The sequence below is a fragment of the Mizuhopecten yessoensis genome, unplaced genomic scaffold (genome assembly GCF_002113885.1).
Source record: "Mizuhopecten yessoensis strain PY_sf001 unplaced genomic scaffold, ASM211388v2 scaffold716325, whole genome shotgun sequence".
NCBI classification, from domain to species: Eukaryota; Metazoa; Mollusca; class Bivalvia; order Pectinida; family Pectinidae; genus Mizuhopecten; species Mizuhopecten yessoensis.
The window spans coordinates 359962-386501 of NW_018480060.1; the positions used below are offsets into that span (position 1 = coordinate 359962).

General features: G+C 36.4%; 1 protein-coding gene across 1 annotated transcript; it reads right to left on the reverse strand.

The window, feature by feature from the left end:
* On the reverse strand, positions 1-25479 carry LOC110443101 (F-box DNA helicase 1-like). The gene is made up of 20 exons (XM_021487097.1): positions 25433-25479; positions 23823-25311; positions 23263-23390; positions 22257-22380; positions 21708-21901; positions 20554-20673; positions 20079-20176; positions 18008-18086; positions 17793-17882; positions 16608-16836; positions 15886-16054; positions 14753-14889; positions 13454-13553; positions 12481-12605; positions 11818-11893; positions 11146-11334; positions 6066-6191; positions 2292-2398; positions 703-828; positions 1-209 (listed from the first exon to the last, which is right to left on the reverse strand). The coding sequence occupies exons 2-20, from the start codon at positions 25179-25181 to the stop codon at positions 66-68; spliced, it is 3720 nt and encodes a 1239-aa protein (XP_021342772.1). The 5' UTR covers positions 25182-25311; positions 25433-25479; the 3' UTR covers positions 1-65.
* Positions 25480-26540: the final 1061 nt, after the last annotated feature.

Here is a 26540-nt window from a genome sequence, read left to right on the forward strand (position 1 = left end):
TTCCTCCTCAATTCCGCTCATGTATTCCTCCTCAATTCCGTTCATGTGTTCCTCCTTGATTCCGTTCATGTGTTCCTCCTCGATTCCTCATATTCCTTCTCCTTCTTGCGGTCCTCCGGAGTGGTACCTAAGAGGCTGTCCCAAATAGTGTTTTCCACCTTGAGAACCCCTGGACTGTAAACTCCCCCAGACACTGTTGTACCATTACTCTGAAATAAAAATAGCAACACTGTCATGCTTGCCTTGGCTATTTAAGCTTTATGAAAGAATTACACTGTAATTTTTGACTGCTATCATATTTTGTTGTTATGTTATAAAATTTTGCTGTTATGTTATCATATTTTGTTATGTTATCACATTTTGCTTTTATGTTATAACATTTTGTTGTTATGTTATAACATTTTGTTATTACGTTATCACATTTTGCTGTTATGTTATCACATTTTGTTGTCATGCTATAACATTTTGCTGTTATGTTATAACATTTTGCTGTTATGTTATCATATTTGTTATGCTATCACATTTTGGTGTTAATCATAATTTGATTTGTAAACATTTCAGTCTAGGTTGACCCATGGATTGATTGTTTATGGCTTATCAGCACAAAAATGTCAAACTTCACAAAACAGTGCTAAGTTAAGCCAACATATCATTTAAGGGATTACTAATGAAAGATCACAAGGAAATAAAACCATGTTTTACCAAGTTTATGTCCTTTCTCTGTAATGTCAGAGCGTATGGTTTAAACTCAGCTCCAGTTTTCATACATGTGAATGTCACTTTCTTCTCTTTCAAAGTTGTGCTAAGCACAGGATACTCAAAGGAACACTGAAACAAACAAAAATCAAATTAAATAGGCTGACTTAGTACACTTTGTATCAAAATACCTATTTAATCTGATTTTTCTTTTTGCTGAATTGTGTATAATGTGAAAACAAATATTCAAATTATTTCACAAAGAAAGAGTTAAATGTTCTGAAAATTGTATACTGCTGTAACAGTTGTATTCTATGGAAATATACAAATTTTCCTAATTCTGTAAAAACTCATGTGTATATTCCAACACATAAACATTCGCAGGTCCTCCAGGATTTATACACGTAAACATTACATTTAAAACAGACAAACCTGTTTAACTGGATACTTGAAAGGGGCCGTGGTATTAAGTCAGAGAAAATTGCACAAAACTAACGATTAGGGCCTAACTGGCCTGACCTCTGGATCAGCTTCATCAGTGTGGGCCACATGATGAGGGCGTTACTTACCCCTGACCTCTGGATCAGCTTCATTAGTGTGGGCGACATGATGAGGGCGTTACCTACCCCAACCTCTGGATCAGTTTCATCAGTATGGGCGACATAATGAGGGCGTTACTTACCCCTGACCTCTGGATCAGCTTCATCAGTGTGGGCAACATGATGAGGGTGTTACTTACCCCTGACCTCTGGATCAGCTTCATCAGTGTGGGACAAATGATGAGAGCATTACCTACCCCCGACCTCTGAATCAGATTCATCAGTGTTGGCAACATAATGAGGGCGTTACCTACTCCCGACCTCTGGATCAGCTTCATCAGTGTGGGCAACATGATTAGGGTGTTACTTACCGCTGACCTCTGGATCAGCTTCATCAGTGTGGGCGACATGATGAGGGCGTTACCTACCCCTGACCTCCTGATCAGCTTCATCAGTGTGGGCGACATGATGAGGGTGTTACTTACCCCTGACCTCCGGATCAGCTTCATCAGTGTGGGCGACATGATGAGGGTGTTACTTACCCCTGACCTCCGGATCAGCTTCATCAGCGTGGGCGACATGATGAGGGCGTTACCTACCCCTGACCTCCGGATCAGCTTCATCAGTGTGGGCGACATGATGAGGGCGTTACTTACCCCTGACCTCTGGATCAGCTTCCGTCAGTATGGGCGACATGATGAGGGCGTTACTTACCCCTGACCTTTGGATCAGCTTCATCAGTGTGGGGGACATGATGAGGGTGTTACTTATGCCTGACCTCTGGATCAGCTTCATCAGTGTGGGCGACATGATGAGGGTTTACTTACCCCTGACCTCCGGATCAGCTTCATCAGTGGGGGCGACATGATGAGGGCGTTACTGACCCCTGACCTCTGGATCAGCTTCATCAGCGTGGGCGACATGATGAGGGCGTTACTTACCCCTGACCTCTGGATCAGCTTCCATCAGTATGGGCGACATGATGAGGGCGTTACTTACCCCTGACCTCTGGATCAGCTTCATCAGTGTGGGCAACATAATGAGGGCATTACTTACCCCTGACCTCTGGATCAGCTTCATCAGTGTGGGCGACATGATGAGGGCCTTCTTAGCCCGGGTTACTGCCACATACAACAGGTTGCTCTCATCCTCACTTGGCAAACCTACATCAAAAATATTACGTTCATTATATACATACCGATATTAACATTTTAAAATGTGTCTCTTTGTCAAAAACAATTCTAAAATTCAATGTATGAAAATTTTACATACTGATGAAGCACCTGTTTACTCCATACCTTTACAACTAACAATTTTTCATATATTTCTTTTTTAACACATTTTGTTGCGCATTTTTCTTAACAATGCCCGAATACTGAAATCGGTTCATAAGAAATTACAGTTTAACATAATTTTTTTATTATGTGCAATGGAAAAAAAAAAAAAAATTGAAATATTGCTTTTTAGAAAGGTGACAGAAGCTCATCAAAAGATAAAGTTCATCGCAATTTTTCACCAGTTAATATAACGGTGAACTTACGTAAAGGTGTATCCAGGAACTATGATGGTGAACTTATGTAAAGGTTTACCCGGAAACTATGATGGTGAACTTACATAAAGGTTTACCCAGAAACTATGATAGTGAACTTACATAAAGGTGTACCCAGAAACTATGATGGTGAACTTACATAAAGGTTTACCCAGAAACTATACATAAAGGTGTACCCAGAAACTATGATGGTGAACTTACATAAAGGTTTACCCAGTTAATATAATGGTGAACTTACGTAAAGGTTTACCCAGTTAATATAATTTATTTAATTCTTTATTTATTTTACGAGGATTACAAACAGCCCAAAGGCTACTAGATGCTCTCCTCAACATATATATCAAACATACAATATGTACAATTACACAAAAGACGTACAAATGTCGCAGACACTTGCACTCACACATACACAAATTACAGAGAGAGAGAGAGAGAGAGAGAGAGAGACAGAATCTGTTTGAATTTACGATATATTCAACAACATGGTCAAATAATGTTTTGTTCTCAATTTCGTTTAGAGTTTCTAATCCACATAAAATTATTTTGACAAGAACAATTGGCGTGAGCTCTACAATAAGGTTGGAATTGATATTTGGAGCAAATATATGACAAACAGTACGGAGCATATTGGAACGGATTCGGTTATATTTTGGACAAAGTAAAAAGAAATAAATTTCATCTTCGGAGGAGTGCGCGCAGAAGTCACAGAATTTGTTATTAGTTAAATTGTAAGAGTATCTATGTTTGTTTAAAGCACTTAGTCCCATTCTTATTTTAGAGTGATTGATTTTTCCTTTCCCATGTCCATATGCATATAAAGAGTTTGTTTGTGGAGTGGATAGATTTGACAGTGCTAGAGAGAAAGACGTTAGTGAAGAGCTATTTCTCAATGCTTCAGGTAGGTTGTTCCAGTCTCGTATTGATTTTGGAAAGAAGGATTGGTGATAGAAAGATGTTCTTGACAGGATAGGAAGAATAGTAATAGAATGTTGTAGTTTTGTGTTCGATGACTCTGAATTGGACAAATAGTTTTCAAGTATGGCAGACATAGATCATGCTTACTTTTATATAACATTTTAAGTCTGCAATTTTTTCGTCTCTCACTTAGTTTTTCCCATCCCAATTCACCCAGCAGTTTAGTATATTTGGTAACCTTATCACCGCCTGTGCATATTAATGCCGCCCTACGCTGAACACTTTCAATAAGGTCAGACTCTTGCTGACTGCAGTTATCAAATAAAATATTGCCATATTCCATAATCGATCTTACCATAGTTTTATATAGTGTTTCAAGACAAGAACGTGGGATAATATAAGCTAATGCTTGTAAGATATTTAGTATTCTGTTTGCTTTGGCTACAATTTCTGAAATATGAGAATGCCAGCTGAGGTTACCCGATAGAATTATGCCCAGATGTTTATGGTTAATTACATGTTTAATCGGAATGTTGTTAAGCAGGAGGTTCGGTTTATTAACAAATCTTTTTTTAGAGAAAATAACAAATTCAGTTTTTAGTGCGTTAAATGTGACAAGCCATCGCTTTGCCCACTGAGACAGAGTAGTTAAGTCGTCGTTTAGTGTATTTACCGATTCGTTGCTATTTATGGTTGATGAGAGAGATGTGTCGTCAGCGAATAAGTAAATGTCAGATGAGATGCCTACATTTATATCGTTTACATATACTAAAAATAAGAGCGGTCCAAGGATCGAGCCCTGGGGGACACCAGAGTTAATATATTTATGACCAGAAGATTGACCGTTTAAGACTACATACTGTTTTCTATTATAAAGATAACTTTTAAGCCAACAAAGCAAACTACCTCTAATACCTATGTTTTCTAATTTGTGAAGTAGACCTTCGTGCCACACCTTGTCAAAAGCTTTTNATTTCAAGCCAACAAAGCAAACTACCTCTAATACCTATGTTTTCTAATTTGTGAAGTAGACCTTCGTGCTACACCTTGTCAAAAGCTTTTGAGACTAAAAATACTATACAAACATCCTCACCATTATCTATACATTTATAAATGCTGTGGATTATTTTCAACAACTGATTAATGGTAGAATCATTTCTTTTAAATCCATAGTTTTCTTTGATAAGAATGTTATTTGCCAAAAAGAATTCATAAATACGTTTGTATACTATTCTTTCAAGACATTTAGATATATTTGAAAGAAGTGATATTGGCCGATAATTTTTAACATCATTTTTGCTGTCTTTTTTATGAATAGGACAAACTTGAGCTGTTTTCAACAAAGTGGGAAAAATACCTGACCTGAGAGAAGTATTAAAGATATGTGCCCAAGTATGACATAATGATTGACAGCAATTTTTAAGAATAAAATTTCTTATGCCATCTGGTCCTGTTGCCTTTTTGGTGTTTAGCGACTTAAAAATATTACATACCTCTTCTGGAGTGGTTTGTAAGGTACCAATTACAGGTAAGTTATTATTTACATTAGTTTGGGGTAGTACTGGTTTCTCAATGTTATCCGGGATAGTACACTGATCAGAGAAATATGTGTTAAATCGATCTGCCTTATCAGTATCATCGTGTATATAGCGATTGTTTTCCATTAAAGGAGGGATAGTGTGATCGCCATTTTTGCCTAGAAGTGATTTAGTAATTGACCAGAAAGGTTAAGGATTGGTGTTTTTGTCAGATAGTTTAGTAATAGTGGATTCTTGCCAGCATTTAAGTGCTTCGCGTTTTACCCGATTTGCTTCCCTACGTGCTACCTGGAACCTGAATTTATCGAAATCTTTACCTGTTCTTTGAAATACTTCGTTTGTTAACCACAGTTTGTCACGAGGACGAATATTGACTACTTTGTTTATGATAAAAGTTTTACACGTATCTAAGACGTATCTAAGATAAACTTGTTTACATTATCAATGATATCATCTAAAAGATTAAAAACACCGAAGAATATATCAATATGGGCGGTGTTGAATGCATTGTTCAAACCATCGATATCAGCAGTTTTGTAGTCCCATATGGTTCTCTGATATGACTGAGGCTTTGGAACATAATATTTCAGTTTACAGGAAATAGAACTATGATCAAGGTTACAGAGTGGTGATTTTATATCAACATTTGCCACAAAGTGGACTTTATCAACAAAAATGAGATCAAGTATATGTGATGAATTCTCGGTAAAATGGGTAGCTTTATTAATTAATTGTGACAAATTATTTTGGATCGCAATATTAAAAAGACGACGTCTAAGTTCACTAGTCACGTGCTGGTCATCCCAGTTAATATAATGGTGAACTTACGTAAAGGTGTACCCTGGAACTGTTGCTCTAACTCCTGTAGCTGTATGTAGGCTACATAGTCATCCGTCAGGTGTACAGTACTGAACTCCAGACCTTTTGACTTGTGTGCTGTGCTCAGCACCACATCTGTAAAGAGTAAAGATATCACTGCTATACCACACAGTGTTAAGCAATGTCACTACAGACCAAGACAAAGTCTACCTATAATATCTTGTCCCATGCTATACCACATAGTGTTAAACAATGTCACTACAGACCAAGACAAGTCTACCTTTAATATCTTCTCCCATGCTATACCACACAGTGTTAAACAATGTCACTACAGACCAGGACAAAGTCTACCTTTAATATCTTGTCCCATGCTATACCACATAGTGTTAAACAATGTCACTACAGACCAAGACAAAGTCTACCGTTAATATCTTGTCCCATGCTATACCACATAGTGTTAAACAATGTCACTACAGACCAAGAAAAAGTCTACCTTTAATATCTTGTCCCATGCTATACCACATAGTGTTAAACAATGTCACTACAGACCAAGACAAATCTACCTTTAATATCTTGTCCCATGCTATACCACAAAGTGTTAAACAATTTCACTACAGACCAAGACAAAGTCTACCTTTAATATCTTGTCCCATGCTATACCACATAGTGTTAAACAATGTCACTACAGACCAAGACAAAGTCTACCTTTAATATCTTGTCCCATGCTATACCACATAGTGTTAAACAATGTCACTACAGACCAAGACAAAGTCTACCTATAATATCTTGTCCCATGCTATACCACATAGTGTTAAACAATGTCACTACAGACCAAGACAAAGTCTACCTATAATATCTTGTCCCATGCTATACCACATAGTGTTAAACAATGTCACTACAGACCAAGACAAAGTCTACCTATAATATCTTGTCCCATGCTATACCACATAGTGTTAAACAATGTCACTACAGACCAAGACAAAGTCTACCTATAATATCTTGTCCCATGCTATACCACATAGTGTTAAACAATGTCACTACAGACCAAGACAAAGTCTACCTATAATATCTTGTCCCATGCTATACCACATAGTGTTAAACAATGTCACTACAGACCAAGACAAAGTCTACCTATAATATCTTGTCCCATGCTATACCACATAGTGTTAAACAATGTCACTACAGACCAAGACAAAGTCTACCTATAATATCTTGTCCCATGCTATACCACATAGTGTTAAACAATGTCACTACAGACCAAGACAAAGTCTACCTATAATATCTTGTCCCATGCTATACCACATAGTGTTAAACAATGTCACTACAGACCAAGACAAAGTCTACCTATAATATCTTGTCCCATGCTATACCACATAGTGTTAAACAATGTCACTACAGACCAAGACAAAGTCTACCTATAATATCTTGTCCCATGCTATACCACATAGTGTTAAACAATGTCACTACAGACCAAGACAAAGTCTACCTATAATATCTTGTCCCATGCTATACCACATAGTGTTAAACAATGTCACTACAGACCAAGACAAAGTCTACCTATAATATCTTGTCCCATGCTATACCACATAGTGTTAAACAATGTCACTACAGACCAAGACAAAGTCTACCTATAATATCTTGTCCCATGCTATACCACATAGTGTTAAACAATGTCACTACAGACCAAGACAAAGTCTACCTATAATATCTTGTCCCATGCTATACCACATAGTGTTAAACAATGTCACTACAGACCAAGACAAAGTCTACCTATAATATCTTGTCCCATGCTATACCACATAGTGTTAAACAATGTCACTACAGACCAAGACAAAGTCTACCTATAATATCTTGTCCCATGCTATACCACATAGTGTTAAACAATGTCACTACAGACCAAGACAAAGTCTACCTATAATATCTTGTCCCATGCTATACCACATAGTGTTAAACAATGTCACTACAGACCAAGACAAAGTCTACCTATAATATCTTGTCCCATGCTATACCACATAGTGTTAAACAATGTCACTACAGACCAAGACAAAGTCTACCTATAATATCTTGTCCCATGCTATACCACATAGTGTTAAACAATGTCACTACAGACCAAGACAAAGTCTACCTATAATATCTTGTCCCATGCTATACCACATAGTGTTAAACAATGTCACTACAGACCAAGACAAAGTCTACCTATAATATCTTGTCCCATGCTATACCACATAGTGTTAAACAATGTCACTACAGACCAAGACAAAGTCTACCTATAATATCTTGTCCCATGCTATACCACATAGTGTTAAACAATGTCACTACAGACCAAGACAAAGTCTACCTATAATATCTTGTCCCATGCTATACCACATAGTGTTAAACAATGTCACTACAGACCAAGACAAAGTCTACCTATAATATCTTGTCCCATGCTATACCACATAGTGTTAAACAATGTCACTACAGACCAAGACAAAGTCTACCTATAATATCTTGTCCCATGCTATACCACATAGTGTTAAACAATGTCACTACAGACCAAGACAAAGTCTACCTATAATATCTTGTCCCATGCTATACCACATAGTGTTAAACAATGTCACTACAGACCAAGACAAAGTCTACCTATAATATCTTGTCCCATGCTATACCACATAGTGTTAAACAATGTCACTACAGACCAAGACAAAGTCTACCTTTAATATCTTGTCCCATGCTATACCACATAGTGTTAAACAATGTCACTACAGACCAAGACAAAGTCTACCTTTAATATCTTGTCCCATGCTATACCACACAGTGTTAAACAATGTCGCTACAGACCAAGACAAAGTCTACCTTTAATATCTTGTCCCATGCTACACCACATAGTGTTAAACAATGTCACTACAGACCAAAACAAAGTCTACCTTTAATATCTTGTCCCATCCTATACCATATAGTGTTAAACAATGTCACTACAGACCAAGACAAAGTCTACCTATAATATCTTGTCCCATGCTATACCACATAGTGTTATACAATGTCACTACAGACCAAAACAAAGTCTACCTTTAATATCTTGTCCCATGCTATACCATATAGTGTTAAACAATGTCACTACAGACCAAGACAAGTCTACCTTTGATATCTAATCCCATGCTATACCACATAGTGTTAAACAATGTCACTGCAGACCAAGACAAAGTCTACCTATAATATCTTGTCCCATGCTATACCACATAGTGTTATACAATATCACTACAGACCAAGACAAAGTCTACCTATAATATCTTCTCCCATGCTATACCACATAGTGTTAAACAATGTCACTACAGACCAAGACAAGTCTACCTTTGATATCTAATCCCATGCTATACCACATAGTGTTAAACAATGTCAATATAGACCAAGACAAAGTCTACCTTTAATATCTAATCACATGCTATACCACATAGTGTTAAACAATGTCAATATAGACCAAGACAAATCACCTTTAATATCTTGTCCCATGCTATACCACATAGTGTTAAACAATGTCACTACAGACCAAGACAAAGTCTACCTATAATATCTTGTCCCATGCTATACCATATAGTGTTATACAATGTCACTACAGACCAAGACAAAGTCAACCTATAATATCTTGTCCCATGCTATACCACATAGTATTAAACAATGTCACTACAGACCAAGACAAAGTCTACCTATAATATCATGTCCCATGCTATACCACATAGTGTTAAACAATGTCACTGCACACCAAGACAAAGTCTACCTATAATATCTTGTCCCATGCTATACCACATAGTATTAAACAATGTCACTACAGACCAAGACAAAGTCTACCTATAATATCATGTCCCATGCTATACCACATAGTGTTAAACAATGTCACTACAGACCAAGACAAAGTCTACTTATAATATCTTGTACCATGCTATACCACATAGTGTTAAACAATGTCACTGCACACCAAGACAAAGTCTACCTATAATATCTTGTCCCATGCTATACCACAGAGTATTAAACAATGTCACTACAGACCAAGACAAAGTCAACCTATAATATCTTGTCCCATGCTATACCACATAGTGTTAAACAATGTCACTGCACACCAAGACAAAGTCTACCTATAATATCTTGTCCCATGCTATACCACATAGTGTTGAACAATGTCACTACAGACCAGGACAAAGTCTACCTTTAATATCTTGTCCCATGCTATACCATATAGTGTTATACAATGTCACTACAGACCAAGACAAAGTCAACCTATAATATCTTGTCCCATGCTATACCACATAGTGTTATACAATATCACTACAGACCAAGACAAAGTCTACCTATAATATCATGTCCCATGCTATACCACATAGTGTTAAACAATGTCACTACAGACCAAGACAAGTCTACCTTTAATATCTTCTCCCATGCTATACCATATAGTGTTAAACAATGTCACTACAGGCCAAGACAAGTCTACCTTTAATATCTTCTCCCATGCTATACCATATAGTGTTAAACAATGTCACTACAGGCCAAGACAAGTCTACCTTTAATATCTTCTCCCATGCTATACCATATAGTGTTAAACAATGTCACTACAGACCAAGACAAGTCTACCTTTAATATCTTCTCCCATGCTATACCATATAGTGTTAAACAATGTCACTACAGACCAAGACAAAGTCAACCTATAATATCTTGTCCCATGCTATACCACATAGTGTTGAACAATGTCACTACAGACCAGGACAAAGTCTACCTTTAATATCTTGTCCCATGCTATACCACATAGTGTTAAACAATGTCAATATAGACCAAGACAAAGTCTACCTTTAACATCTTGTCCCATGCTATACCACAATTGTACACATAAATGTCTATTTATCAACAAAATGTTAAAAGTTAACTGGTACATATTATCTTTGCTTATTAGATATACAATAATTAAACTTTTAACTTTTTTGAGACTTTATAAACTGTTCAGTATTGAATTAAGGTTCCTAGACTGTAGTATGCAGCATTACTTGAATAGAAATAAATAGAATTTGAAGTCAAGGACAATAAGATTATGATGTTATAACAGGTTCCTCAGTCATGACTTTACCTGCTACTCGAGTGTCACGGATCGTCTTCTTGAGGATTTTATCAATGTAACCCGGGAGGTTGTGGTGATGTTGGCGGACAATTTTTATCTTTCCCAAGAGGTCATTATCCTGTGTTTTATTGGCGTATTTCTCAAGATCAGGAAGGCTCCTGAATGACCTTACCAGTTTGTGTTCAATCTCTCTTCTCTCTGTCAACAAAATGTACACACATTTTATCAGAACACGTGTCCTCAGGCTCTAAATAATGAAAAATATTCACAAAAAGATATCGATGTGAATTTAAAATACTGTGTTGTAAAAAGATATTGCATAAATTTCAAATGCCTTATGATAATCACACTGGATATTTTTAAATAGAAGTGCCAAACCTCACACACTACATCTACAACATCACTGTTGAAGAGCTTTAAAACAGGCTTTTTCTTATTGGCTGCAATACACTTAATGACTTTGATTAAAACAGCGCAACAAACTAGGCTTACAGGACACTTATCAATATTTATACTTTAGGTTTGCTTTCCACCAGAATACGTTTTGACAAAGATATTTATCAACAAAGCTCCTCTATATTGGAGATTCCACAGACTCACTCTCTTGACACATTTCAGAGCCTAGTCACTCTACAAGCAGCTCAAATCAATTATTGTGATTATCTATCTGTCCAGGCTTACCTTTCTGTCTTTGTTCTGGAGTCAACAAAAGACAGTAGATGTCCATTATCATCCCAAAACCAAACCCATCGGTGCCCTGAAATATAACAAAGTTTGAATCACTTTGAATCACTTTAAAGTTAACTTTATACACAACCTGTAAGATAAAGCGGAATAATTCAAGAACTGGTTTATTAAAATTTAGATTTTTGAGTATAACAAATCTAACATTGGCTCTTCTTTGGGGCTACTCACCATTTAAATAATGTTTACATAATAGAAACTAGAAACAATGAAACATAATGCAATATCACCTGCATGTATCTTATAAATTGCACCATTATCAAAAAACCAATCTTATACTAAATTATCCAATAATAGTGTGACCTTAATAAAAGCGAAAAATATTAACAACTGGTGTTGGTGGAGCTGGATATATAAATGTTCAACAACTGGTGTCGGTGGAGCTTGATATATAAATTTTCACACTCACATGAACATAGAGGTACTAGGTACCAAGACTGGGGGGCCTATAAAACAGTCTGAAACAGTACCAGGGTGTTTTTTTTTAAATAATTCTTATTTTACAGATGATCAGTTCAGGTGGTATTTAGGTGAAAACACTGGTTTTGGGTAATGAAGTTTTAAATTTCATTTAAGTAATTTTTTAACTTAAATATTTACCCCAACAAAAGCCACCTTATCATCTGTGTTCTCATGGCAACATCTCTTCACAGCTTCATTAAACAGGGTGAAGTTACACCTGGTCAGTACAGCCAGCTGGCCTACCTGTTCTCCTAGTACCTTACCTGAAATAACACAACATTTCTATATATACACAGTAAAGTTACACTTGGTCAGTACAGCCAGCTGGCCTACCTGTTCTCCTAGCTCCTTACCTGAAATAACACAACATTTCTATATATATAGTAAAGTTACACCTGGTCAGGACAGCAAGCTGGCCTACCTGTTCTCCAAGCTCCTTACCTGAAATAACACAACATTTCCATATTGTAAAAACAAAGTTAAGTAAAGAACAGCCAGATGGGATAACTGTTCCCTAATTATATAAGTACTTAAACTTCAAGAATCAGTGGGAAAGGCAACAACCATACAATATGTCTTGTCATAGACATAAGGTAGACTAGTGCACACTATCCCTCCTCAATATCCAGCATTAACACAGTGTAACTTTATCCTAACTTGTATATCTTTACAGCTGGGTAGACTAGTGTAAACTATCCCTCCTAAATATACATCACTCGCACAGTGTAGCCTCACCCATACTTATAGAGGAACATATGTGTACAGCTGGGTAGACTAGTGTACACTATCCCTCCTCAATACCCAGCGTTAACACAGTGTCACTTTATCCTAACTTGTACATCTGTATAGCTGGGTAGACTAGTGTTAACTATCCCCCCTAAATATACATCACTTGCACAGTGTAGCCTCACCCATCCTTACAGAGGAACATATTTGTACAGCTGGGTAGACTAGTGTAAACTATCCCTCCTAAATAGCCATCACTACACAGTGTAACCTAACCCATACTTACAGAGGTACATATTTGTACAGCTGGGTAGACTAGCATAAACTATTCCTCCGAAATAGCCACTACTCATCATTCATACAAGGTAATTTTATCCATACTTACATGTTTGGCCATTTCCAACCAGAGTTTTCTTTTTTTCATTTTTCAATGTTTCCAGACAACAAGCAGCTATTTCAGCAATCTCTGGACCAAACCTGAATGACTGTCAAACATTTTTTTTATAGTCAAACCTCTGAGGTAATGCTTTATAGAGGTACAAACTGGACCAAACCTGAATGACTGTCAAACAAAAACATTTATAGTCAAACAACTGAGGAAATGGTTAATAGAGGTACAAACTGGACCAGACCTGAATGACTGTCAAACAAAAACATCTATAGTCAAACAACTGAGGAAATGGTTAATAGAGGTACAAAATGGACCAAACCTGAATGACTGTCAAACAAAATCATCTATAGTCAAACTACTGAGGTTATGCCTTATAGAGGTACAAACTGGACTAAACCTGAATGACCGTCAAACAAAAACATCTATAGTCAACCCCCTGAGGTAATGCCTTATAAAGGTACAAACTGGACCAACCCTGAATGACCGTCAAACAAAAACATTTATAGTCAAACTACTGAGGTAATGCCGTACAGAGGTACAAACTCAACCAAACCTGAATGACTGTCAAACAAAAACATCTATAGTCAAACTACTGAGGTTATGCCTTATAGAGGTACAAACTGGACTAAACCTGAATGACCGTCAAACAAAAACATCTATAGTCAAACCTCTGAGGTAATGCCTTATAAAGGTACAAACTGGACCAAACCTGAATGACTGTCAAACAAAAACATTTATAGTCAAACCTCTGAGGTAATGCTTTATAGAGGTACAAACTGGACTAAACCTGAATGACTGTCAAACAAAAACGTCTATAGTCATTCCTCTGAGGTAATGCCTTATAAAGGTCCAAACTGGACCAAACCTGAATGATTGTCAAACAAAAACATCTATAGTCAAACTACTGAGGTTATGCCTTATAGAGGTACAAACTGGACTAAACCTAAATGACTGTCAAACAAAAACGTCTATAGTCATTCCTCTGAGGTAATGCCTTATAAAGGTACAAACAGGACCAAACCTGAATGACTGTCAAACAAAAACATCTATAGTCAAACCTCTGAGGTAATGCCTTATTGAGGTACAAACAACTCTCAAGAAAACACATTTGTAGTGAAGCTAATGCCTTTACAATGGACTCAACAAGAATAACTGTCAAACCCATTATTATTACAGTCAAATTAAAGTCTTTATACTGGACTTAACTGGACAAAATACCAAACAAATCACATTTAAACTGAAATTAGAAACTCCTGACACTGGACTAAATGTATGTCCTGTTGATATTGTTACCTGTGTCAGGTAGAAGATTGTGGAGGCCTGGACAGTCTGCATAGAGTTGACCGCTCCCCGAAAGGAATAGATCTGCTGGTGTGGGTCCCCAACCAGGATCTTTGATGTGATTTGACTGAGCAGGATGTCAGATATCGCTAATAAACAATGACATCAACAATATAAAGTAAATATAAATGAACAAACCAGAAAGAAACAGATTTAGAGAAGTCTAGAAAAACGCATCATAACACTCATTGTAACGACAAGTCAATGGAGTCAAGCTTAATCTATTTTATATAGATAAACTAGTCGGCCAAATAAACTTTAAAATCCACCTATTGGTGACGATGGAGTATGTTGTGATTATATCCATTTTCTTTATATGTGCCTATATTCTGTAATCGCCCTGCACAACTTTTGGTATCCGTACTCAAAGCGAAGCGCCCCACTGATCAACCCACAAATCTACACCTGATGTTGGCTCTATTACCTTACTTTAATTTAATATATAATATTTTCTCAAAAAGATAACAGTTTTACCTAGCTTGTCACATGTGTAAAACTGTAAATCATGTACATGATCAACTGTTACCTGTCATTACTGAATAAGGATACAACAACTCATATACCACTCCTACAACCTGGACTTTTCATCCAGCAACAAATCACCAGGTGGTTCAACACACTGGAGGTGTTAATTATACTCTCAGTGACTTTCACCATTAATAATGTTTGTCTGCTTGATCTCAAATACTTTGACAATGCATCGCTTAAACTAGGATATATTTGAAGCGGTGACAGATGTCCCCAGACTGTCAGTACTTAGTTTGATAATCATGCTGAACTTGTTTAATACTCAGAATGACTGATGATCAAACTGTTAGATATCTCCATTTAGAACTCTCAATGTTAATCTACAAACTTGACATCCTAAACCAACTCTCAGATTTACTGCCTTGCAATCCTCCATTGACAGTTTTTTCTGTGGAATTGTTTTACATGTACATGTCATAACAACCCTGTTGCAATGATATGGATATGTAGTGTTTAATATACAAAGCTGACATAACTTGTTTTATTATTGTTTCTGTTATATGTACGAAGAGATCTGACTGTTAACGTTGAGGAACTTCAGGAGGACGGTGGTGTACCTGGAGTAAGGTCCTGAGCCTCATCTATCAGGATACAGTCATAGTTCCAGTGTAGACGAGGGCGACTCAGCTGGTAAAGTTTGAGGTAGCCATCATGTGATATTGGCACATACTTATCCTCCAGATCCTTCATGCGGTTCCACAGATAACAAGTGTCATCAACATACATCTACAACCAACCTGGTTCTATTAGTTTACATCAGGGTCAAAGTCCAAATAGGTTTTATACGGGGAACACATAGTGCTATAAAACCTAGTAAGATTGTAGCTGTAACAGTGAAACTTCAAGCACTGTAATTTACTACCTGCATCTTACTTAATCAGCACAAAAATATACATACAATATACTCTAACTTATTGACAAACAAGGAAAAGCTATTGTAGCAGTATATTACACTGACTAGGAATACTAGAGTCATGACACTGAAAGTAGACCCTCCCACCCCCATCAACAGATGTTAAATTATCAATATACTTTTTATTACGAACTGATACAAAACTTGTCAATACATAATGTTTAACTTAACCAAACTTTCAAGCAACTTTACCACTCATTGTCTCCAATACATATGTATTTTATAGCACCCAGCTCCAACAGATATTGAGCAATTCCAAGTACTATTTCAGGAAACTCCTACTTTTCCTGAACTTTTCAAGCACTGGCTACAATTCCAGCTTTTTCCACAGCCTTATGAATCATTGGTACTCTTAATCAAACAAACCTGTCTCTTCTGAGGGTCTATGGGCACCCTGTTACCAGCTTCATCCATCCTGAAGTCTGGTACGTGATCTTCTGAAGGAACAAGATCAGCAGAGGAAAGGTAAGTATTCAGGGTATCGAGGACAAACTTGGCGCGGACAAACAAGTTATCTCCCTTCTTGTTTGGAATGGTCTGTGTGATGCTGTATACAGTAGGACCATTTCCCCTGAACTTCCCAGCGTTTTTGTACCTGAAATATATTGACAGGTAGATAATGAAAAGTTTACATACTGAAATGACCTGCAGTTTGCTGCCTTGACCTGCACTCGGACCATCTACAGTGTACGACCCTCATTTCATTTTTGAGAACTTGGCAGGTATGTGTACCACACTGTACAGCGACAAAAAGTTAACATATTAGAAAACCAGTAAAAAACAATGTATGTTGACGAAATTTTGGAGGATTTTGTAGGGGTTAAATATAAGCATGTTTAAATGTTGATTTCTGGTCCTTATAACCAGATAATATGAAAGTGTATATATACAATTATAGTTCAGCATGGTAGTTATGAAAGCAATATATTTTGTTTCAATCAGCATATCAACTAGTAGAAATAAAAACAAGTTTCATTGACTGTGATATGGTGTACCAATTTGAGTACTAATCATGGCCGAAAAACGGATGAGTTTTGCATTCCATTTTCAGTAACTAATCAAAACTTTTTCTGAAAATGAACAACCACAGGTAGTCTTTGTCAAGAATCAAGATTCCAGATACAAGATCTGAATTTCTAAATATCACTGAAAAACTGTACCAATTGTGGTAATGTGACGTTAGCTTGCTTGACCACACAGTACACAGAGGTAAAGTTAAACAAGATTTTATGTATGTACACAATCGAGCCGTTCAATAGGCCCTGGAGAGTGGGATTCAGCAGGCCTATTCTCTCATGCATAGGTTAACATTTTATGTTAAATACATAACCAGGGATTTAAAGACCCTTGCGAGTGTGTTTCCAACTCCCCAAAATGAGCTTTGACACATAGATTTCAGAGGACAATCTAATTACCATATGTTTGACACTCCAAAATTCTATTTGACTTCTGAAATCATTGAATTTCAAGGGTCATTGAAAGCCTTGATAGTGTAACTTTTAATCAACCCAAAAACAGTATTTTTTAACTAAAATGAATATTGGTTCATACCTAAATCCAACTTTGGCAAATGCCAGAGCATGGCCTGTCCTACAATCAACATTCCGAGGGAACTTCGTCTTCGCATGATCACATACAGACCTTTGTAAAGAGAAAAAAAACACACAAATCTTTTATCATTTCTACTTAGAAAAGAACATACCTGTCATGATTATAATCCAGATACTACACATTACCACAACACATTAAAGGTGATCACCACTTACTTGTTGAACACCACCAGTAGGAACCTTTTATGCGGCCTCAGCTGGGTATATCTCACCAGTGTGGTAGTCTTCCCAGTACCTGTCACCAGAAGCAAACAATATATTACAGCTCGTACAACAGTAACAAGAGGCCCAAGAGGGCCTGTATCGCTCACCTGAATATTTAAGCAGTCATAGCATAATATTCTCATTAAATATTATATTGCACTAAAAATATTTCCCTCTCAAACTTTTTTGGCTCCATCTGTTAAAACTACCAGCAAAATATTATTATAAGATTCTATGATTTTTGATTCTTCTTCAGAAGTTGCTTGACATATTTTTCCCTGTGACCTTGTAAGTAGGTCAATGTCATTTTCCTTCTCAAATTGGTTAGCTCTATTCTTTAAAGCTACCAGCCAAATCTTATGAATCCAATCCTTTTACTTCTTAAATACAAATCCTTTAAAATGTTGTTGACCTCTGTGACCTCTAAAGTAGGTTGAGGTCATTTTCATTCGCAAACTTTGGTGAGCTCTATCCCAGGGAGTCACCAGCCAGATATTATAATTTTATGCCTTTTAATTCTTCAGAAGAAGTAGTTTGCACTATCTGACATATTTGAATGCTGTAACCTTGAAAGTAAGTCAAGGTCATTTTCATTCGCAAACTTTGTTTGGCTCTTTCCCAGGAAGCCACCTGCCAAATATTAATATTCTATACCTTTCAATTTCTCAGAAGAAGTCGTTTGAAGTGTCTGACACATTTGATCCCTGTGACCTTGAAAGTAGGTCAAGGTCATTTTCATCCTCAAACTTTGTCGGGCTCTATCCCAGGAAGCGATCAATCAAATATAAAGATTCTATACCTTTCAGTTCTTCAGGAAAAGTCATTTGAAGCTTTAGACATATATGACCCCTGTGACCTTGAAAGTAGGTCAAACTAATTTTCATTCTCAAACTTTGTTGGGCTCTATCCAAGGAAGCCACCAGCCAAATATAAAGATTCTATACCTTTCAATTCTTCAGAAGAAGTCGTTCGAAGTGTCCGACACATTTGATCCCTGTGACCTTGAAAGAAGGTCAAGGTCATTTTCATCCTCAAACTTTGTCGGGCTCTATCCCAGGAAGCCATCAATCAAATATAAAGATTCTATACCTTTCAGTTCTTCAGGAAAAGTCATTTGAAGCTTTAGACATATATGACCCCTGTGACCTTGAAAGTAGGTCAAACTAATTTTCATTCTCAAACTTTGTTGGGCTCTATCCCAGGAAGCCACCAACCAAATATAAAGATTCTATACCTTTCAGTTCTTCAGAAGAAGTCGTTTGAAGTGTTTGACACATTTGACCCATGTGACCTTGAAAGTAAGTCAAGGTCATTTTCATTCTCAAACTTTGTTAAGCTCCCACCCAGGAAGCCATCAGCCAAATATGAAGATTCTATACCTTTTAGTTCTTCAGAAGAAGTTGTTTGAAGTTTTTGACATATTTGACCCCTGTGACCTTGAAAGTAGGTCAAGGTCATTTTCGTTCTCAAACTTTGTAGGGCTCCTACCAACAAAGCTTTCAGCCAAATATCATGACTCTAGGCCTGTCCGTTCTTCAGAAAAAGTTGTTTAAAGGAAAAGTTGACGGAGGAGGACAGACGACCGACGCCGCACCATGACATAAGCTAACTTGCCCTTCGAGCAGGTGAGCTAATAAAGGAATCAAAGTGAAATCAGTATGGTCAGGTGGGGTAATATACAGCAGAAATTGGACTGTGAAAATACTGCAAGATTTAGACATTTCCCAGACAGATACAGCATCTCAAGATATAGCCTTCACAGGAGATACTCTCATACAAAATTACACAATTTTAGGTGGAAGAGTATAGGAAATATTCCCCAGACAAATTGACACATAGTTTGACAGAAGGATGAACAGAAAAAGTGCAATCCTACAGTCACCTTCATTAGAACTGGTGAGGGACTAAAAATAATACATTATAAAAGCTGATAGATGGTACAGTGATAACTGGTTCAGCTCAATACTGTGATTAAACGTCAGCTTTGGAATCCATCTATAAACTGTAAATGATCTCAGCTTACCTGCAAAAGCGACAATCTTGGCTATTTCTTCTGGCTGACAATCATGATTTACCACTCTCATCTGTTCATGGGTCAGCTTCATGCTAGTCTCTGCACAGCTGCAAAAATCCTTGCCATTAGCAAAAACTTAACAAAGATTGTGAGATATTATAGGGACAAAAACAAATGATTTCAAATTAACATATATGTAGGGCTGGAGCAAAATGACAGTATGTTTGGCAACTGGAATTGAACAATTAAGATACATGTATTAATTACAGGTTTTTCTTAAATCACATGATACAAAGATAACTTAATCACATAAGAAAACAAAAACATATCAAGAGATATGACATTCAAAATTAGAATTTCTTAGTTTTCCTGAAAATTCCAGTCCAGTTTACAGTTGTTAGAACTGTAAAATGTGTTGACATTCTCCAGAACTGAGAAAACCCAATAACTGGAAGGAAGATAACTCTAGTTACTGATTACTTACCCATACTTGACCATACACTGCTGGCCAGATCTCCCACTGAGAGTCCCTTTCAGATCCCCCAGAGTGGCAGCTGATGCATTCTCATACAAGTACAGTGCATAGAACAGCCGGTAATGAATTCTAGAAAGAAAGAAAAAAAACTTTTAATACTTAACTTAAGGTAATAGGATTGTGTCGCCATTCCTCAGTAGAATTTCTTCAAATTTACTAGTTATATTGGTTTGAAGGAAAGAACATTTTCTGCCACAAAAAAAATATAGGTTGTCATAATTTTAAGGAATTTAAATGGAAATTTATGTAAAAAGGAGTGACTTTTAAAAAAATAATTAAAGACACATTTTTTGGCAAAATAATGTCAATAAAAATGATACTGACATAGATTGGTGTTGCATTAATGTTTATCAATTACATAAATGCTGAAATCATGTCAAATAATTTATCTATAAACGATTAAAAATTGACATTTTATAATAAAACCATATGCACATAGTAATTGCAGGTAAGAGTTATCTTCCTTGAAAAACTTCACAGTAGTGAAATATGTAGCCGGTTTCCTGAAGTACAGAAAAATGGATACATGTAACTCATTGATAAAACAAAAACCTGAATTAATGCCTACATTGCTTTGAAATACTTTAATATTGAGATAAAACACTGTTCTGTCAATAATAAACATACAATATTCATCAGTTTAATATTAAACATTAGAATATGCGGAAATTTTAATACTGTCTCCCTACATTGGATTTTCAACTAGGGATGTACTTACTACTTCCGATTATCAATACACTCCTATGACCTTAACATTAAAACTGAGATGGTTAAGCATGCACTGGGCTATCATGGCATCAAAATGAAAGATAAAATGGTGCAATATCATTGAAAAACATTGGAGTTTTCAAAATCCAATTAACAAGATGACAATATGAGTGCCTTCCCTTCTCCACATCATAAAGTATATAGGGCGCTATATAAATGATGTATATCAGTATAGAGAGGGGCTGCAGGGTTGAATCAAATTTCACATGTCATGACAAATAACATTCAAAAAATGTCCAGTAGACATTCTTTTTTGTGTGTGTTATAATTAAAGAAAATTAAAATCCTGTACATTTCGAAGGGAAATAGATATAAATACAAAACAAAGAACACACCCACTGAAGGGCCCTTTAGGCCATTTTTTTTTGAAGATATGGAGAAATGCTGCGAGGCGGTAGAGACACTCCAGCACTTCCTGTGTCGTACAGTCAGACGTGGGAGATGTCAGACTGTGGAGGACCTCTTGTATTTCCAGTACAGAATCTGCCAGGATCACCAAACATGTGATTATACTCCATGGATTAGCTTCCTGCAAAACAAGTTTTTTTTTATCTGGATTATCATTTAAAATTTATAATTTGCTTCTTTCAATTCTACTGCACCGTAGGTCCAATAAATGAATTAACAACAACATGTGCAATATAATTTGTTACAACAACAATACAATGATGGACATTAAGTGGCTTAAACCAATGGCAAATAGAAGTCTTTGTTTTTGCTAAGCTTTTCTTTATTCTTTACTCTACATAAAACATCCAATGAAGAAACATTTATGAAACCTTGCGTTGTTCAATTAGATAAAATGTAATCTAAAAGGTGGAAGTATGTAAATCCCATTGTATGGATCGAACCCTGGCAATGTTCTGACTCAGTAGCACCCTGACCTTGCTGACTATGCACTGTGGCACCCTTTCCTCTAGAAGTGCCCGGGCCCACTGGTACTTGGGGAGAGACTGTAGACACTGGGTCATGTTACTGGACGTCACTGGCTTGATGTCCCTCATGTAACTAGAACAAACACAAACAGCATTTATTATGTAGTAATTAGAATATTAAGTTATGAGGTATTACTTTAATGATATAGATCACATATGATGATGTTGAGGTCCTGTATCTGATTTCACCAAATATTTTATCTAAGATTGTCTCCTCAATTAAAATGTCCTGCTTTAAGCCATGGAAAAGATTAAGCTCAGGAACACCCATCAAAATGGAGCAAGACAAGAGCTATGCTGAGAAGTGGACACCAGACAAGAGCTATGCTGAGAAGTGGATGTCAGACAAGAGCCATGCTGAGAAGTGGACGTCAGACAAGAGCTATGCTGAGAAGTGGACGCCAGACAAGAGCCATGCTGAGAAGTGGACGTCAGACAAGAGCTAGGCTGAGAAGTGGACGTCAGACAAGAGCTAGGCTGAGAAGTGGACATCAAGTACAACTTTGATAACAAGAATTAATATGGCAAATGCACAACTGGTATGATGTATTACAATGTCAGTATATGTGATCAACACATGCTAACTAACGTATACAGTATATGGTATTATATGGTAATCTATATGAAAAAATAATGGTATGCGTACATGTGTCTTCCTGAATGTTGACCCCTGTTGTAGAGTATATAACATAAAACAAAGGTTTTATCATGGTGTAAATTCTGTGATAAGACATGTGATATCTATAACATCTTAAACAACCACCGGAAGGTATGTGATAAAAGCAAGACCACACACTTGTGCTTTTCAAACCAATCAGAAAGCACTCATTTATTAAGAGGACGTATATATTCACTTGTGCGCGGAGCGCACTCGGTAATATATATTTGTCCGCGCAATAAACTCGTGCTTTCTGATTCGTTAGAAAAGCACAAGTGTGTGGTCTTACATATTTACCTGATAATTTGGGTCAAGAACACTGAAGGAGACCTCATGTTGTTTGTCTTCAGAACGATCATCATTTCATCCGTGGAACCCTCCACATTCTTCTTTAGCTTGTGGTAACGTTTCTTCCATGGCATAAACTATAAAAGTGAATATATAACTATGATTCCATGAAATAAACTATAAATGTGAACATATTATAAACTACGTTGTTGTGGGTCTGCTGGATAACCTAATTACTTGGTAGTGAAGCGGACGTAAAACCTATCAATCAATCACTCATAACTACTTTGTAAAATTGCAAATCACTTCCATTGAAATACACGTTTTACATTGTATTTTAAAATATAAACTGCCATTAAATTGCAGGTATACAAATATGAATCATCTTGCAATACTAGTACTTGTGAAAGTTGGTTGCGAAACAAAAACAGTCGGATTTAAACCATCACAATCAGAATTGATATAAAAACAAATTTCACCCTTGCTACACAACTACATTATGTATTATAGGGTTTTAAATATTTATGAGAGAGTTGCATTATGTACAGTTAGAAAAAAGTAAAATGGACCTTTTCTGATGAGATGATCTCGTTCCAGCGCTTACACACTCTGTTGCTATTTAGGCACAAGTCTAACATTGGTAAATGACAAAAGATATGCTGCATCACTTCAGGGGGCAATCTACTGAAATAATCTATCTTCTCTTCCGCCATCTTACACACTGTTCCATTTCCCAGAAGTCCAAATGTGTTTGTTGTGGCAGAGTCAAGGGCTTGCGACATACATTCATCATCTGAGGATGAAATAGATTCAACCCCCATCCGTATAAGCTGGTCAGTTTTAGGTTCCTTTTTTAAGTATACACTCTTTTTGGGTGAATTGAACCTATTAGAACCAGAACTTCCTGATAACGACTTTCCAGGTTTCAGGGTGGGATTGTCAACAAGGGTTTTTTGTCCTGCAAATAGCTTCTTGACAGCCGCATTTTCTTTGTACTCTTTTAGTGAACACTTTGTAGGGGAATACCCCGAACTGCAGCTGGCTGGTGATGATTTCTGACAGGAGCGAAAGTTAGGGCTTTCATTGTCACTAGTGAACATAACAGAGGATCCTTCAATCTTCTTAACAGGTGTGTAACTTGAGACAGTTGTACCGTAAACATAGGCATCATCCTGACTGCTTTTTTGACTACCTGGAGAACTTACAAAGAAATTGGTCAATTTCTGTTGATTTGGTAGATTCTGTTGTCTGTTATGTTTTGAGGGAGTGTTCCTATGTGAATTCCTTAGACTAGAATTTAACTTCAATGTTTTGTTACTTGATGTCATTCTATTATTGGAATTACTAATATCATTGCTAGATCCTACTGTACTCCTAGATTCTTGATTATTTTTCAGTCTGAAATCATGACAGTTAATTACAGTAAAGGCTGTACTATTGTCACTGCCTTCCATTGGCACAGGTACAGTTGTAACATATGCATCTGTATGTGGCGTACTAGTATCATCTTGATTTGTTGAAATACAGTTTTCCTGTAAATCTGCAAATTCTGGTAGAATACTATTTCCACAGAGAAGAGCTGCACTTCCAAAACCACCTGGCGTTTTGTTATGGTAAGCATCAATCAGTTTGGCTCCAAAAGATGGCGAGTCATTTTGTGGCGATGGCAATGTTGCAGAAGCTTTTCTTTGACTTTGTCCACCCTGTGATGATTTTAGCCGAGGAGTCCTTGGATTTAAGTAAGGTTTTGGCTGCGCTAAAGATGTGATTTGAGATTCAAAGGGATTTGATAAAGGTTGCATGCCCTCTTTCGTTTGGGCATGTGCAAAACAGTCTTGTACTTCCATGTGAATTCGTCTTTTTTTCGTTGGATTCTCTTTTCTATCACATGACATATCATCAGACGGCGAATCTTCTACTTTCTCCATGCTATTGTATTACCAGCTAAATCTTCTTAAGTGATATAACAATTTGTAACTTTTCAACGACATCACATGTTAGCTTGAATCGTTTACTTTCACTTTCCACTTGTAGTTAACATCCCGGCTGTGTAACGATCTGAAACATTAAATGAAGAACGTAACTCGTCTACATAAATATTTAAAATCATCAACGTATTTGTTTATGAACAATATATAGAAGTTGGAAGTCTGTTAAGAAGGAAAAATATTGAAGTCACCTGTGTCAATTTTGATTTCATTCTTCCGCCATATCTGTTGTGAGCACACTTTAAAACACAATCCGGAAACCGGGTACTGTGAAATCCGGATATTATTTTTTTTGTACACAAATTAGTTACGTTGTTTTTTGAGAGAACTTTTTTTAATTCCCCTCAAATCTATTAAAAAAGTTTTTTGATCGGAAAATGGTGCAGAAATTAAAAAAAAAAATGAAACATAAACATACTTTTAAAGAGCACTGATAGTGACAAGGCTCATTTTTATGTTGAAATCAAAACCAAATCAAACTCCTCCTTTGCAAAAAAAAGAAAGAAAGAAAATAGAAAAAAGGGATTTCCTGGTTATGATACAGGTGTCTTGTGTACATAACGTATTTATATTCTGTTATTCCTGGATGTGTGTATGAGATTGAATCGCAAAACAAATTCGATAAATAGTTCCTTCAAATTTACAGTTAAATCGGAAAGACATTGCCATTAAGTGATATCATTATAACGAATTAGTGATACATCACACGTGTAGATCCTACTACACACTTTTAATGTATTAAATTCCATGTTATTTCTTTATTGTGTTTCATCACTTAATGAGGCTCCATCCTTTTGCAATGAACCAGCGGAATTCGTTGAAACTTTCACATAATGGTTAATTTTTACATAGGGTGTCACAATATACAGGTATATCGTATCGTACCACAATACAGAGATGAAATATTGCTGTATCGCAATATTTTTCAAAGGCATATTTTTATGTATCTGCTTGGTGTTTTAACTTTGCCAATAGCTACAACTTCTAACAGATATGCCAATAAGCATAAAGCAGGCTTTTAATAGTTCAAATTTTTGTAATCGATGGTTGGTAATTTTGACAAAAATCTTAATTCATATTATATATGATTAAGTTTGATATCATTCTGACAACAGCTTATTATAAAATTGACCACATCCTTCCTATGACACTATCGGGATACGTATCGCAATATATTAATTATGTATTGCAATATATCGTGATACACCCTTAGCGTATTGTGACACCCCTAATTAGTTATGTATATATGTAGAAGTGATCTTATGAAAATCTAAGCATTCAGATAGACTGGGGATTTTT

Coding starts and splice junctions, on each gene's coding strand:
- LOC110443101 (XM_021487097.1), bottom strand. CDS start 25,181: ATGGAGAAAGTAGAAGATTCGCCGTCTGATGATATGTCATGTGATAGA. Junction 18,087..20,078: donor CAAGATTGTCGCTTTTGCAG/GTAAGCTGAGAT, acceptor TTCTGGTGACAG/GTACTGGGAAGACTACCACA. Junction 11,335..11,817: donor TCCAGAACAAAGACAGAAAG/GTAAGCCTGGAC, acceptor TTTTGTTGACAG/AGAGAAGAGAGATTGAACAC.